This window comes from Ambystoma mexicanum, chromosome 8, assembly GCF_040938575.1.
Source record: "Ambystoma mexicanum isolate Mex_15411 chromosome 8, UKY_AmexF1_1, whole genome shotgun sequence".
Lineage (NCBI taxonomy): Eukaryota > Metazoa > Chordata > Amphibia > Caudata > Ambystomatidae > Ambystoma > Ambystoma mexicanum.
In genome coordinates this window covers 146,712,923-146,728,965 of record NC_090929.1, presented here as the reverse complement: position 1 = coordinate 146,728,965, position 16,043 = coordinate 146,712,923, and the positions used below count along the sequence as shown (strand labels likewise).

The following is a 16,043-nucleotide window of genomic DNA, read 5'->3' as shown; positions in this document are numbered from 1 at the left end:
TAAGTGGAGTGTATATGCTTGGGAAGTGGGGTAGATGCCCTACAGTGCTCATGTCTGATGCACCGCGAGTTGGAGATGCATTGGGGAGTGTCTACGAGTTGAGGTCATTTAGGGCTAAAGAGATTTAATTGCAGTGGTCAAGGCGTAGAAGGAATCTGGTTTTAGAGTTTTGGACACAATGGAATTTGTGTCACGGATGCTCTGCAGCACCCAGGGTAAAGTCCTTTGGTATAATTGTGGCAGGAGAGGATAAGTGCTACAGTGGCCTGAAATAAAAGCGGGTACCCCAAGAAGGGTAAAACAGCCTCAGGGCCTTCAGTGGGTAGAAGGAAGAATTGAACAATGAAAAGAAGAGTTGCTATGGAATGGTTGAGTCTTTAAATACTCTGTTTTTACTTCTTCAGTTGACCTGAGCAAGGTTCCCCCGGCAGTCAGAAATGGGGAATTTGGAAGCATGAGCGAGCCTTTGCTAATGGGCACAATTTGGGTGTTTTCTGCATTAAGTTTTCGTATGTTCAGTGTCAAGGTAGTGTCACTTTCAAGTGGGCATGGTATGAGATTGCAGCCTCTGACTCCAGAACATTGTTGAGTTTTACTACAATCTAGGTAGCATCATTGCAGCTGTAGCCGGCGAGGCTGTAGGATTCCACCTGAAGGGGCAATGGTTTCATCAGATGTTTCAACCAGAGGCGTTGCTGGGGGGGGGGCTAAGGCGGCTATAGCCCCTGGTCTATTGGTTGTAGCCCTGGGTAGAATCTCAGGAGCTATAACCAAAAGGCTAGCTAGCCCCGAGTTCCAACAGTTCCGACATTAGCATAGCCCTGGGTCATTTCCAGACCTAGCAACACCCCCGGTTTCAACAGAATAGTGGAGTGGATCGGGGGATGCTGCAGTGTGTCACACGAGGGCAAGCAAATGAAAGAGGAAGGAATGGGATTCTGACCATGCCTCAGTGAAATGCCGAGATCCACCATCAACCCGGCCTTGAATCTTCACTTGGGTCATGTGGTTGGTAAGGCTTTAAAGATCTACTGCGAGATCTTTGGCTCTCTGGATGTTTTGGGGCTAAGGGCCTCATTACAATTTTGCCGGTCCGGAAACAAGTGTGCCGGTAAGCTCACCGGCACCCTTGTTTCTGGACCGGCAAACTACATGTCTGCCTGCCTTGGCCGCTGCGCCCGACAGGTCTGACCCACCCGGGTGCAGCGGCCACGGTAGGCATACCGTTCCCGTAAGCGCTGGCACTGTGCCGGCGCTTCAGAGTCCCCTCTCCCATACACTCATATGGGACAATATGGCAATGGGGACTTACATTTTACTGGTGCTTGACTTCCGGGGCCGCCGGACTTGTAATTTCCTGGGGTTGTATACGAATTGTTCGTTTTACAACTGTTCGAATTACAATTGACCTTTTCACAATTGACCGAATTGTGAAGGTCAATTGTAACATATATGTGGGGGGAAACACCCCACAACCCCCCACCTAACGCCAAACCCCCCAAAACCCCTATATATATAAATAAATATATATTACCAAACAGATATATATATATATATATATATATATATATATATATATATATATATATATATATATATATGGTCAATTGTGAAAAGGTCAATTGTGACCCTTTAAATTCGGTCAATTGTTCATTCGAACAATTGTAAACGAACAATTTGGGTAATACCTTTCCTGGTGGCACCGGGGAGCGGGGCGGGGTAGGTCCGGCATCGGTAACATTTTAAGAGTCTGTCAGAAACCCGCCGGTAGCACCGCCAGACTCGCAATAAGGCACTATGTCTCCCTTCAGCACTAGCCTGCAAAGCCAAAGGTAAGGGATTGGTGGCTGGCAGGTTCATTATCCATTGACGACTGTCTGATGCTTAACGTCATTGCAGGTAGCGAAGAGTGTGGAGTCCATGGCTGGTCCGGGCAGAAGCCCAGCTGAGCATCCTTCTCAAGTTCTTTGCCTCAGAAATGTTCCTCCTTGACCTCATCCTTCCTATTGTTAATGAGAGTAACCACTTCTGATTTGTTTTGTTCCCTGAGGAATGCTTTTGATTTTGATGCCCATGACATTTAAGAGCATTACATGTTAAATGCAATTACCGTTGACGGAGAAACCAAAGCAGTGCACTTCCTGTTTACGTCTCAATTTTTCAGATTGTCTTTTTATTAAGTGAAAGTGAAGAAACCACCATTCAAGCAAACAGGCCTACATATTTCCGAAAAATTTACTATTTTACATCAAAATGCCCCAGGACATGAGCATCAAACGACAGCGGCCACTGAAATGAATGTGCCCACGCTCGGGCACAAGCAGCTTTCTTTAAATGAGTTTGTTGAGGCTCATAAAGAACTTATTTTCTGTTTTAAGATTTAATTTCTATCTAATAACACTTCTTTGCTGCCTCAGTCTGACAGGATAATCGTGACCATCAAACCCACGTGGCTTTAAAGCTGTAACAAGGCTGAAAGACAAAACCAACTGATTTAAAATAAGAATGAAGCTTTATAGACCAATAGAGGGGTCATTATTGCAGTATAATGGACCGCGCCAAAGTTATTGCCTGAAGTGAAGCAGAGGGCTATAAGTTTGGGTTGGATCATTATCTTAAGCGAAGATTTTTGAGGCTATAAGCACATGGAACTGGTAAAAAAATAAAGTGTTATATGGGTGTCGGACAAGCAACCTCTAGTGTTAATTAATAAATATGGAACTTGTAAGAATACACTTCACCCATTGTGTGTCTCTTTGCTGATTGTTAGTTTGGGAATTGTACTGCATAGGCACCTCTCTGTCTTTATGCAGTTAAAGACCAATGTCGCTGTGTGGCTTGTCCGGGTAAGGGGGAATGTTTGGATGGAGGTACCTTCGCATTATATGGTAAGGGAGTCCCAGTGGGCGCTTCTAGCGTCTGCAACTATTTGTGTCACACAAAATGACGTGGGCCTCAGGAAAAATGTGGCGATGACTCCCTGCGATGTCCTCCAACAAGGCAAAAGTCTTTGGTGCAAGATGGGGGCTTTGAATAGTACGTCACCCACTTGGGCCAGCAAGGGTTCATGTCAGAGACATTGCTGTGTGGCGGGTGGCAGAGGTGGCTATAGCCCCTGGTCTATTGGTTTTAGCCCTGGATAGACGCTCTGGGGCTACAACCGAAAGGCTCGCTAGCCCTGAGTCCCGACAGTCCTGACATTAGTGTAGCCCCTGATCTTTTCCAGACCTAGCAACACTTCTGGTTCATGGTAGGCTTTTGTCTACTGGTCCTGCTGGACACTGCAAGCAGTGTGCGCTCTCTGTACCTCTGACGGTTCAGTCCACTGTCACTATACACGGGGGAGGCGGGGAGTGAAGTCCCGATCAAACCATCTTTGAGACCCTTTTGTCTTCTTGCCAAAAATCCCAGATTTCCCCTAAGGAGGTGGGGTGCCTAGAACATGCGTCGTTGCTAGGTACAGGTTTTGTAAAGGGGCACACACTTTCAGAAGTGAATATGGAAGTACCCCTCAGAAGTGTGGGTCTCCAAAGTTTCCAGTGCGTTTGCCATAAAAGAAGAGGCCACACTTCCGGTAATATTCACTTGCTTGGTCCAGAGCACTTAGTGCTGTGCTCAGGGTGCAGCAATGTATCACTCTTAAATTAGAGCGTCTACTGAACGAACACCCATTATGGCTAGGGTGACCAGACGTATCGGTTTTGCCGGGACCGTCTCAGTATTTTACCCTTGGTCCCGGCGTCCCAAGACTTTAACTGTTAAAACCATGTCCAGAGATTTAATGGATGGTGGTCTAATATCCCAGTTTTTGTTGGTAATCTTGAATAAATACCACAATCGGGCTGACACGGCTTTTCATGATTGCGTTTGATTGTTTTTCACACTCTCCCTCTTCCTCCATGGCTTCTCACCTGCAATGAGCTTTTAATAAGCACGTACTGAAACTGTAGTTCTACTTCTATGTTGATTGCCCGTCCCGGTTTTTCAATTTTATAAATCTGGTCATCCTAATTATGGCGGCATTCATGAACTATATGTTTCTAAAAAGAGATTCCCCTATATGCTGGTAATCCAACATCCCAGTGCTGTCGGCAACTTTTCCAAGGCTTTGAGATCCCTTTACCCACCTGATCACCGCCCCAGCTCACTATGCCTCACAAGTAGTCCACGTCATTGCGCGCGCGAAACCTCTCCTGCTAACGCTTGCGGGCCAAACCTCCCTTCCCTTTTGACTCGTAAATCTGTAAAGTATATAGTTTTTGTCTAAGTAAATGTATGAGGTAACATTGTTTCAACTCAATAAAGCTTTACGGGGTTATTTAACTTCCATTAACGCCCCAGGGGCCTTTGGTTTACAGCTCTCTAATTGGATAACAATGGCAGATTGTAACCTGTCCAGGAATGAAGGGGTGCACTGCTACCCTCCCGCGTGAAGCTCTGCAGTGTTACAATGCAAGCACTTTGGGAATGTAAGATATTACTGTAATTATGGCAATTGCCTGTTCTATTCTGAGATGCAGTCTCTGCAATTAGTCCCGCCCTTCATCAGCATTTAAATGAGCCCCATCTGCAGGGAATCCACAGGGCGCAAGCCAGCCCGGGATGTGGCACTCCTTCCAGGAGAGTCTGCTTGGTGTATTGTATGCACTCACTGATGGCCTCTCGGAGCGATCGCTGGATACGCCGAATGGGACGGTATGGCGACGTCACTGGGAATTTGGTGGGACTCCAGGCTGGTCCTGGATTGGTGCAGATTCAGCCACTCAGGTCTGACTCAAGTATTTATACCGCCCTAGACAAAGTAACATTTAATGGCCACATTTGCTGTTTGTAGTGGACATCAAGGATTGCCACCTGACAGAGGCATTAGCTATGAAGGTGCTGGGGGGAGGGACTATCACACCCGTGCTTATGTTTGTAGCCCAGGATAGAAACTCACATGCTACAACCAAAAGGCTAGCTAGCCCAGAATCCCAACAGCTTAGCCCCAGATCTTTTACAAACCTAGCAACGCCCCTGCCTGCTGGTGGTTACTCGGATGGTGGTCTAGAAATGCCCCATCCAAGAGCCAATCCTGACGATTCTCAACATGCAGCACTGATACGGTCATCTTTGCTGGGGGGCTCTAACTGGTAGTCCAACAACATTTGGGCTGGGGCCTGAGAATTGTCTGGCACGGCCTACTAATCACAAGCAGCTAAGGAGCCTTGGAAAGCCATGTGGCTTATGGAGGTGAAGGAGTGGCCTAATTGATCCTGTTGAGTTTTTGTAACTGGCATGAAAGGGAGTAAAATCTTTTTTTACAAGGTGTGGTAAATATGATATCATTAACGAGCTGTCAGAAAATACCAAAATAAAAATATTTTCAAACACGAAAGCAAAATCATAGCCTAATAGGTCAATGCAGATTCCAATCCCTCAGTTATTTCAAAGGAATCCCAGATTATGTTTTCATTAATTTTGTCAAATCATTCTAATGAGCATAATTCTAAATAATATATTGCAAATATCAAACAATGATATGATATCTTATTTATAAAGTGCTTAATACCCAGAGGTTTCTAAGCACGGAACCGGGGATAGAACCTGTGTTGCTCTGTGTCGTCTTGCACGTTGCCGCTGAGCTATCCTCCTGAGACCGGGATGTATCATGTATGTTAGGTTTTCACTAAAAAAGCATATAACATAACTCCAAATGTCTGAAATTGATGTGATTATTAAAATGTGTGTTTGTTCCAACTTTAGTTTTATTTTTCCTTACTAGTATCAATATAATTATTATTATAAATGTCATCGCACAAAGCTGTCTTGGGAGCAACCAGGGTGCTGTACAGGTCCTAGAGCAAAACATTGGTAGCGTAAATTTAGCAAGTCATCAAGTCAATATCCGTAATAATCATCACAGTCCAATATATAGATGGGGCGAGCACAAGATGGCCAGAGCATAGGTTACATCAAGGTGTAGTTGGAAGAGTTAAGGGCCTAATGACGAGTTCTGCGGTACAGGAAAGATTGTCTGTAATGCAGTGGTTGTTACCACTGCATTTCCACTGTATTACTGCACCACCGAATTACAGGTTTGGCAGTTAGATGGAGGAAAAACCTCCATCAAAATGCTGGAGGTAATTCTGCGGCCTAACCACCAAAATGCGCCCATTTCAGCAGTATTGCAGCCGGTGGTAATACTGTTGCAATGCCCCTGTAGACCTATGGACTCCTTCAGTGGGGACTAACACTGCCAAACTGCCACTTGTAATCCGGCGGTAATACCACCAAACTCGTAACGATAATTCATAAACTGAAGGAGACTCTTAGCCATTACAATTGCCATCAGAATGGATTTCCAGAGTTTAGGAGCAGAGGATTAGAAGCACGGGGTCCTAGCACTGGGACCTAGTTTTCTCCTTGCGAGACAATCTAGTTTCCAGTCTGGAGATGGTTTTACAGCGAGATCACACTGTGGCTCCCAATGTTTTTAGTATGGCTGTTAGGTAGGCCAGCATGCCGGCGGAGTTTGCCTAGTCGGTGAGGCATGCCGTTTTGAACCAGATATTAGCCAGGATGGGCAGCCAGTTTATGTTGAGGAAGATGCGAATGATATGGTCGAATACCCTAGAGCCAGTGATGAGGTTAGCTTGCAGTGTGTTGTGTCGCTTTGACGGGGTCCTTGTGAATATTGGGCCATGTAAAGAAGGCATGGTATCAAGAATAGACAGACACGAGTGATCAGAGTTCAAGGGTGTTTATTAAACTGTATAGGTAGGGTGGAAAAACACCTAGTCTAAACCAAAAACTAAGATGGGAGCAAGCTACGACCATGAAATCAAAAATAGGGCAGTCCTGGTGGCGTCTTGTCAAATCAAAAGGCCTATACTAAGAAAAACCTATTGCTAATCCTTATGCTAAATACAAAAGAGTGTGGGATAGGGCTTACAAGAAATGAGTGTTTACACATAATAAGTCAGGATGCGTTAATCGTGGTCTCCCTTCCCCACGTTTTGAGCATGGGACATGCGGGACTCGGAAGCACAGCACATGCTCGAGCTTTCCCAGCACAAGACAACAGTTCTGTTTTCAGCTATCACGATTTTCAATGGCCAAGTCTCTTGCTCTGTAAAAAGTCTCTTGCCTTCGAGGGCCTGATGTATTCAAAATAACAACAAAAGTTCCTTTCTGCTTGAACGTGGGGTGATGCTTTTTCACGCTTGCATCTCCGTCTGTGGTATTCATGAATCTTCATGTCTTTTCGAACAGTTGAAGACGGACAACCCTCTGGCGGGGTCATTCTTGTCAACACACTGTTCTTTGGGACTTTAGACTTTGCCTCTTTCCATCAGCATCCTTCCTTAAGGTTCACTCTTGCCAATCTCACAGTTATTTATACTTTCTTACGATGTGAGTAACTTATTCTTGAACATCTGACGGTCAAAGACTTTCGACTGTGCAGAGGATTTTACTAGACCCCTGTATGTCCACTTTAACCCTCTTCTTGCCTTTCCCAAGACCTCCTGGTAATAGTAGTTTCCAAGACTGGTAATTGCCCAGAATTTCTCGAGTGAGCACCCACGTGATGCCTGGCTCATCTGCAGCTGAATTTCCCCTTTTATATGAACAGTTCTTTGTACATTCTACAGTCAGCTGTTTGTTACTTTTGTTCAACAAAGTTCAGTTTCTTTATTGGTTCTCCCCTCGAATCACCGGCTGTGATGAACCACTTGACTTTCTTCGTATCAGGAGTCAAGGGAAGTACCACAGTAGCAGGCGTCTCATTCTGTCCTGCTTATCAGCGTAGGCACACTCCGTGTACCATTGACATCTGCTGCAACACACTTGGGCTACTGTTCACGGCCTTACCATTCCTTTTGCGGAGGTCTCGCGGGCCTTGTTAGGAAAGGGCAAGGTCGCTTCTCTCCTTGTCACCCTCTCAGTGTGCGCCGTCTTTCTCCTCCTCTTTAACTGCAGTGCCTGGATATCTGTCTCGTGCGGTCTGCTTTGCTCGTATGGTGCTCTCGTGCTCCACCTTTTATCCCTGTGGGTAAGGGAAAGGGCCGTCAGGTGTGTGTGATTCTGGTCAATTGCCAGACTTTGCCTGACTCTTGTGTTGGGACACATCAGGTAACTGGCTCTGGTGTTTGTCCTTCGTCTTTCGTGATCTGCAAACGTGTTAGAGTCGGAAAAGGAGGGGGGAAAAGTGTTAATATATCATATGGGGTAGGATGGGGAAAAGGTGTTATAAAAATGGGATACCGTGTCTCACCCACCGCTGTCCCACTTCAACTCCCTGAGGACCCCACATCTAGGTGATCCTCCCCCGCTGGTGCACCCCCAGGAACTGGATCCAATAGCGATGGCCGTGTGCTGGCCACATGGATGACCGGTCCCCGGGAATCAGTCAAGGAGACACCGTCAGGTATCTCACAGGAGCCCTGCATCTACGACCGAAAAGCAGTATTGCTACTTAATCATCTTTTTTTTAGCCTTTTGAGTGGCAAGATATGGTGTGGTGCCCCTGCTCAAGGGTTATCTTTGTACTCTTCTTGAGCTGAGTTCCAGATACCCCCAGGCCACTTAAATCCCTGGTTGTCGTGCAATGTGCACAGCTCAGTGCATTGTGACGTGAAACAATGGAAAGTGTTTACTGAGTGAGGAGGGGTCTTCCCACCTGTAATTATCGCAATCGCCCTCTTGTAAAACAATACAATATGATTGTCTTGAAATGGGGACCTCATGGTTGTTTGTAGATGGAAAAGGCTGCTTGTTTCCTTTATAATACAAGAGGCAATTTAAAGGAGGTGCAGTCGGTGGGCTATTCTCCTTCAAACCACGTCTGCAGTTTTGGTGTCAAATGTCTTTTTATTAGCAACGTTGGCTCAACGCTCGGATCTGGCCACCTGTGTATTCCATTAGAGTTCCCATCTGTAACGTAACACTACATTTTTTAAATTTTTTTTTATATCGCTCTCCATGCCGGAGTCAGGCCTCGGATCGCGGGACCGGCTATCGAACCTGTGCTGCTCGCCGTTCTCTTGCTTGCCTGAGCTATGCTCCCGGCCGCCCTAAGTTGGCAGTAATGCCATGATGCCCTTGCCGCAGTTGCTGCCCTGTTCTGTGCCCATGCGTGCACGAGTATCCTGTTATCCCCAAAAGCCTAATGTTGGCACTCTCAAGCGCTGCCCCGTAGCTCTTGCCCTCTCATAGATTCTCTAAATAGATTGTCTTTATCCTGTTGGATTGGCCTGCATCTCTGCCAAGCCACCCCAGTGGGGGTTACTTCCTGGTTCACCCAACGACCCAAAAGCCTTTGTTTTGCTGGGAAGAATGCCCCAGTATTTAAGCATTGACCCTAGTAAGTGACAGAATGATCCCAATGCTTGCCCTACTACTGGGAGGATATTGGTGGGGTCTATGCCCTGACCCACTCTCTGGACATGTGCCACTATTCAGCACTGTCCCATTGGTTAATGCTCTTTTCTGGAGCTTGTGAATCTGCTTTGATTCGTGTACCTTTTGTGTGACTTGTGATCAAATTGCTCTTGCAAGTCACGCAAAAACCTGCATTGGGCAGGTGGGAAAATTCTCTACATCAAATCCGCTCACAAAAATGTCTCTGCACAGGAAGGTTCCTGCCACCTGCCTAAAATGTATCCAGGGCGCATGGCTTGGGAGTGGCTGCAGCGCCCCTGAGCGTATCCCTTATCCGCATAGGGTTGCACTGCGGGGTTCGGTGGACCCCATGCATGTTACCCCAGCATTTCACAGACCCTGTGTCAAAAATGTGTTCCCAGTAACGGTCCTTTTAAGGTCCACTGGGTTGGAGGTAAGGCAATGCCTATGCAAGTGTGTGGCACACGCCCGCCACTTGCATATGCTTGGATTAGCTAGCTGTGGGCCCCTTGCACATTCGCCCAGCCTACGCCTGCACATTAGGCTCCACCAGGGACCTCTTTGCTTGGGCTGCCGGTGCAGAATGTGGGTGCACATCAGGGGTGTTGCCAGGTCTTGGAAAAGATCCGCGGCTACGCTAATGTCGGGACTGTTGGGGCTAGCTAGCCTTTTGGTTGAAGACCCTAAGCTTCGATCCGGGGCTACAGTGAAAAGACCCAGGCTATAGCCCCCGTAACCACGCCAATGGTTTCAATTATTCACCACAACCGCGGTGGCTCATTCCATTCTACTGTGCCACGTCCTCAATCTAACAAACATGCAGGGACCGTGTCGCGCAGACCCCTCCGCGCGTGTTCTCCCATGTTCGCCATGTGACACCTTCCTGTGCGGGATCTAGTGTGCTTTGAAAATAAGCAATTCAATGAACTACATACTTAATACATTATTTATATATTTGGCTTAGGAATACATTAAAACTCCCAGAGCAGTGGGAGGTTATTACTTCCCCTCCTCCACTCCCCCTTCCTCCACCCCACACGCCGATATTTCCAGTTCCTGGAATGACTGCATGGGGAGAAATATATCTTGTTAAGGGAGGTGGGGGGAATTGGATGATGGATTAGTAGGATAATGCAACACATTTTACCCTTCTTTGATAGAAATAAAGATCGTCACCCTACTGGGAAGCAATAAGTCCTCTTATTTATAGTGCTGTGAAGCCTCAAAGCTGTGGTTGCAAGCACACGCGTGAAATCATCAATATGATTCTGTGGCTAGCACTTTACACAATCGCCTAGGTTTGCCCTAAGTGTCGGAATGGTACCACATATTTCAAAATGGCAAACTCCTCGCCATACATTGATTTTATAGTCCACGAATTGGATCAAATAATGGAAAATATTTTATTGAATGTTCAATATTGTGTAAAGCATGGACATACCATGCTGGACCTCATGATAAGATGATGTAGGAAGCTAATGGAGGTGCTTCTGACACTACATTGAAATGTATGCCATTACCCGGCCTCTCCTTGGACTGCTAGCAGAAATCCATAACTGAGGAAGTTAGACCAAGGGCATAAATGTAAGCAATATTGTGCAGAGTTTCAGGCACACATTAAAAAGGCTCAGGGATCATAAGATTCCTTTTTACCCCGCGGCTCCTTGCAATGTAGCTGTAGCGGCTCCTTGCAATGTAGCTGTAGCGGCTCCTTGCAATGTAGCTGTAGCGGCCTCACATAAGACACTGCACAGACTGCTGATTTAAGGAGGGAATATTATCAGTTTACCAGTCAAAGTGGAAAGGTAATCAACAAACTGCTATCAAATTCCGCTTCATTGTGCACTGTAGTTGCTTCGCTACTTGGCTCATAGGGCAGAGACCGCTATGAGCCTTGGACAGTGCAGTTAATGAAAGGCCCAGGTCTTGAGCAGGAGGAGCACTGGGGAGCGTCCGTTCTGTCCCTCGGTCCGCCCTCATCTGCTGCACTGTTCGCCAAGCCCCGCACATCCGCATTGTAGGCTCGTGAGATCATGCGCGGGCCGTGATCTTGCGAGACTGCATCTCCAGAGGAGACGCATGGCTTTTTGGCCAAAAAGGAAGAAAAAGCCACTGAGCAATGGCAGCCAAAAATGGGCTCTCTGCAGCCACGCAAGTGTTGCCCTTTTTCCATTTCCACAGTGTCTCATGGAGCCTCTGGGGAGAAGTCTTGCTATCTGCGCAGAACTGGGCATATTAGCACCGACCTGCAGCAAGTAGAAGTGTGGTTCAGCAACGGCTCAGGTGGCTGGGCAAAAAGTGACTGGCACCGGATCAGGAGATGCATTCCTCTACGATTATTGCACAGGAGCCCTTGTTCGCAATTGGCCCAGTAGACACAACGTTCTACTCTAGGCCCCAATTCACATTTTGTATTTAACATCTTGTCAGTTGGGCTTGCAGCCAACGTTGTTATGGTCTCTGGTAAAATTCTCCTTATTAGGTGGATTTGTCAAAGGCATTTGGTTGTGTTTACCCTTTAGATCAGGCATCTGCAGCCTTAGGCTATACAGATGTTTTCAAATACAACTACAATCAGCCCTATCACATATAGTGAATGTAGGTGTCAGCCTCCCAGCCAATGATGAGGCTCAGAACGTGGTCTTTATCAAAAGGGTAAAGACCTCGCTTCGAGCCTCCTCAGAGCGAGAGGCCTCCATCTTCCCTGGCCGGCAATCAGATATGTCTGGTCCCTGTGCCCTTGCATCCCATCCCCATCCCAGCCCACCCCACCCCACCCCACCCCCCTGTTCCACATTTTTAAGCCCCCCGCACCTCCCCACTTACCTTGTGATGTGTTGTCCCTCTCTGGTGCCAGGAACAGTAGTATTCCCAGCGCATCTCCGACTCCCGAATGGCCGCCATGGAAAGGGAGAAAGGACTGTGAGTAATTCCCATCTCCTTGATCCATGGTGGCCATCTTTTTTTTATAGGTGTATCACGAGCTGAAAAAGGATAAACAAGTCTGTAACCCCACGTTAGTGCTACAGGTAACCTCTACTATCTAATAGCTGGATTTGGCTATCGATGGTTCCCTAAGAGCAGGCTGTCTAAACTCCCTCAGACTTTCTAGCTTTACTTACTCCATCTAAAATGAGTGTTCTAATGGAGATTGGGATTGTGTCTCACTCTTGCTCATTTGGGCTCAGGCTAGTTCACTCCTACTTATATACATCTCTCCCTCTCTAATCTCACTCCTGGTTCTTGTCTCCAGTATTTGGTGTCACCACTCCTCACCATCCACTATTCTACTCCCTCTCCTTTTACTACACACCTCCTCACACCACTACTCCATCCTCCACACCACGGCTACTCTCCTCCCACAGCTACTAGTTCCTATGCACCATTATTACTCTCTTCCGCACTACTTTACTACTCTTCTCCCACCTCTACTACTCAATACCCTCTTTCCTGAATGTTGCAACCTTTGCACTCACTAAGCCAGTGCCTCACCTTTTCAAACAGTAGCCTTCAAACTCCACCACTTCCTCCTTCCTCCTGTTGGTCTCTTGGTCTGCCTCCTTCTCCTCCTCTGACCTCATCTGGCAACTTGCACTTCCTGTTTCCTGTCCCCTTCTAAAATGTCCCTCCCACTGTCTTGATTGTCCAGATTGCACTTGCCAATCCTGATCTATCGCCCCCTCGCAGGAGGTGTATTTGCAAGGGGAAATCTTTACACGGGGGCTAAGCCCTGCCCTGAATGTTTTTGATTTAAAAGGGCGTTAAATAGGAGGTTAAGCCCCAACCACTGGATCGGGGTGGAGCCACCACGGTTCGATCATGGGGTTTTCTGCTAGCTCAGCGTCCTAGTCTGCGTCAGGGCTTCAATGGCGGTCATTTTCCCCAGTAAGTACTGACTCTGGAAGGGGGTCTAGCCTCTTGCTCATGTTCCTGGTGCCCTAGGATTGAAAACAAGTCTCTGGTGGAGCAGCGATTGTTTGTCCTGAAATTCCTCTCTTGCGGGACACTGGACTCACGGAGTCTTGGATGGCTGCTTCCATTCACAGGTGTCTCGGTAGCTCGGTCACGGACATGGGGCGTTGGTTGGGGATCGGCGCTCTGCTGCCTCATGTGCGTCACATGTTCTTCAAAAGATCGAAAAAGACTGGCGAGCATCTTGGGGCAGACACACAATGTGATACACAGGGGTGCTGCTATGCAACATACAGGCACTTAGAATGGGGGTGTTAACTGGGCTCCTCACAGCTGCCATCTTCTCCCTCAAGCTTAGGGCTGGCTGGGGCTCCCCTCAACAGGAAGTCTCCCCACCCTTGGCCTAGAAGGTTCTCTACCCTGACAAGGCCCATGGACTGACCGCATCACATATATCTATGCATATATGTTGCATGTATATGTGCCATATATGTTTATAATTTCATATATAATACATATATCTCACTCTAAAAGCCAGAATGTCCTGCACTTGTGCAACACTAAAAAAGGGATTTGTGTGGCTGCGGTCAGCATGCAGGGATGGAGTAGCTGCACTACACTTGCCAACCTTTGACTTTGATGGTTACTAAGTGTGCCACAACCGGTTGCTATAGCACAGTGGCTTTCAAAATGTGGGACTCTTATCCCCCGCCCCACCCTCCCAAGGGGTCCTTGAGGATTTCCAGTGGGGGCACGAGGCTCTTTAAAAAAGGAGTATGGTGACCGCTTTTATTGGAACATTTTAGCAGCTACAGCTTGTGGGTCCCTACTCAATGCGGGGCTGAGTATTAAAGAGTTTGACTATCACTGCTAGAACGGATTGCACTGTACCGCAAGACATTGCGGCACAACCCTTTGCCGACCGCACTTTTGCGCTTCATCAAAATTGCTGCAAGTTGGAAAAGGGGCCATTGCAATGGGCTGCACTGCAATAGCATTGCCGGGCCCAATCAGAATGGGCCCCAAAGATGACGATTTAGCGTGGCCGTCGGCAGCACGACGCGATGCACACTGTGAGAGTCCCTTTCTGTGGGTAGGCCTGCCAGCATGCCTTTCTTCTGATTGTGAAAGGGGACCTATCAGTGCTTTCAGTGGGCCAGTCCAAAAAGTGAGGCGGAGCCGGGTCCTCCCCCAGTCCCACCAAGCCATGGCGCCGGTGGGTTATCATCCCCCGCCACAGCCGCGATGGCAGATGAGCCCGCCGGCCGCTTGCCACTGACCTGCCTGACTTAATATTGGGTCGGCCCGGCAGCCCATGATTAAGTCAGGCAAGTCAGTGGCAAACCGAGTCAGCCAACAGGCAACAGCTGTGACTGACAGAATTGCCAGCCAGCCACAGCGTTGCGCACACTGTTTGAGCGACGCTATGACTGGTCGACACTTCTGCCAGTCACATCTGCCTGCTGTGTTTCACTTTTGTGAACTATCTAACTTCCTCTGACGACCCCTTGCGAGGGTCACCAGAGGAAGTGATACAGTTCCTAAATGGCATTCTCTCTCTGGTGGCGATCTGCATCATATCAGGCTGCTGCTCCGTAGGGGATGGGAAGGGGTCAGCTGGAAGCTGATGCAGCTGGAGATATCTGCATGGCTTCCCTTTGTCCCATCACTCCACGCCCCCACTCCCCAGGAGGATCCCAAAAAAAAGAATGCAGAAATGTACATAAAGTGTCCCCCCAACTCTCTGCATTTGTTTCTGTTTACTCTACCACCCCAGTGCGTATGACGTCATAAGCAGCCAATCTGCTAGTTGGGTTCCAGAGCAGATGTAGGCTTTTTGAGGGCGCATCTGACCTATTGTTAAGAACATGTTTTCTAATGCGAGATCAACACTATGAATGTTATTTAGTTGGTTTGATGTCTGCAGATGTCTCCGGTGTTAAGAGTGTTTTTTTCAGGTTTTGATGGAATGCAGCTTTTCGGTGTCGTCTACCAGATCCATGCATGGACAACATTGTGCTCATTAAACCTCTGCGCTTTTCCCATCTCCAGGACTTCTTGACGGACCTGATGATGTCTGAGGTGGACCGATGTGGGGAAAACGAGCATCTTATTTTTCGAGAAAACACACTGGCCACCAAGGCGATCGAGGAGTACCTGAAGCTGGTGGGGCAGAAGTACTTACAGGACGCTTTAGGTAAGTGCCAACGCCAGGCGCTGCTGGGCATGAACTGGGGAGCAGGCTGTGCCATGTCATCAACATGAGGATCTGGGCTGTGTTTTCTTTTGCGCTACTTTGGTTGGCTTGTAGTGTACCCCAGAAGCTCGTGGCCTGGAGTGTGGCTTCTACCAGGGCAGGGTGGGCGCCCATTGGGTTTGTCTGACATGTAGGTCCATTGCGTTCTGTCCCCTGCTGTTCCCTCCTCCAGGGCTTGGCTTCCTCCTCTACCACCTGTTCACAGCTTGCTTTGGGACTTCCAGGCTCATGTGCGCTTGCCTTCCTCCCGCTCTCTTTGCACTCTCTTGTTCTGACGCTCTGCACGTGCCCTACGCTTGGAGTTTCCGGGTTGTAGCACTTTATCCCTTCCTGTGTCTCCTCTTCTTTGACTTCATTACTTTGATTTCTATTGCACTTTTCCCCCTCCCATGATTCTCTGGTCTGAATACCTCCAAGGTCTACAGAAAATCAGTTGTGTATTGCGCCTCCTTTTACCATGGGAGCCACCACGAACGGGCTTCGGCCACAG

At 47.8% G+C, this 16,043-nt stretch overlaps 1 protein-coding gene across 8 annotated transcripts in view; it reads left to right on the top strand.

The window, feature by feature from the left end:
* Positions 1 to 16,043, top strand: part of DAB2IP (DAB2 interacting protein) — a 1,964,804-nt gene that overhangs the window by 1,740,116 nt on the left and 208,645 nt on the right. For all 8 annotated transcript variants that reach the window (XM_069609510.1, XM_069609509.1, XM_069609506.1 and 5 more), the window contains one exon: positions 15,349 to 15,493. In XM_069609510.1, the coding sequence (XP_069465611.1) occupies positions 15,349 to 15,493 (145 nt within the window). The remainder of the gene's footprint in view (positions 1 to 15,348; positions 15,494 to 16,043) is intronic.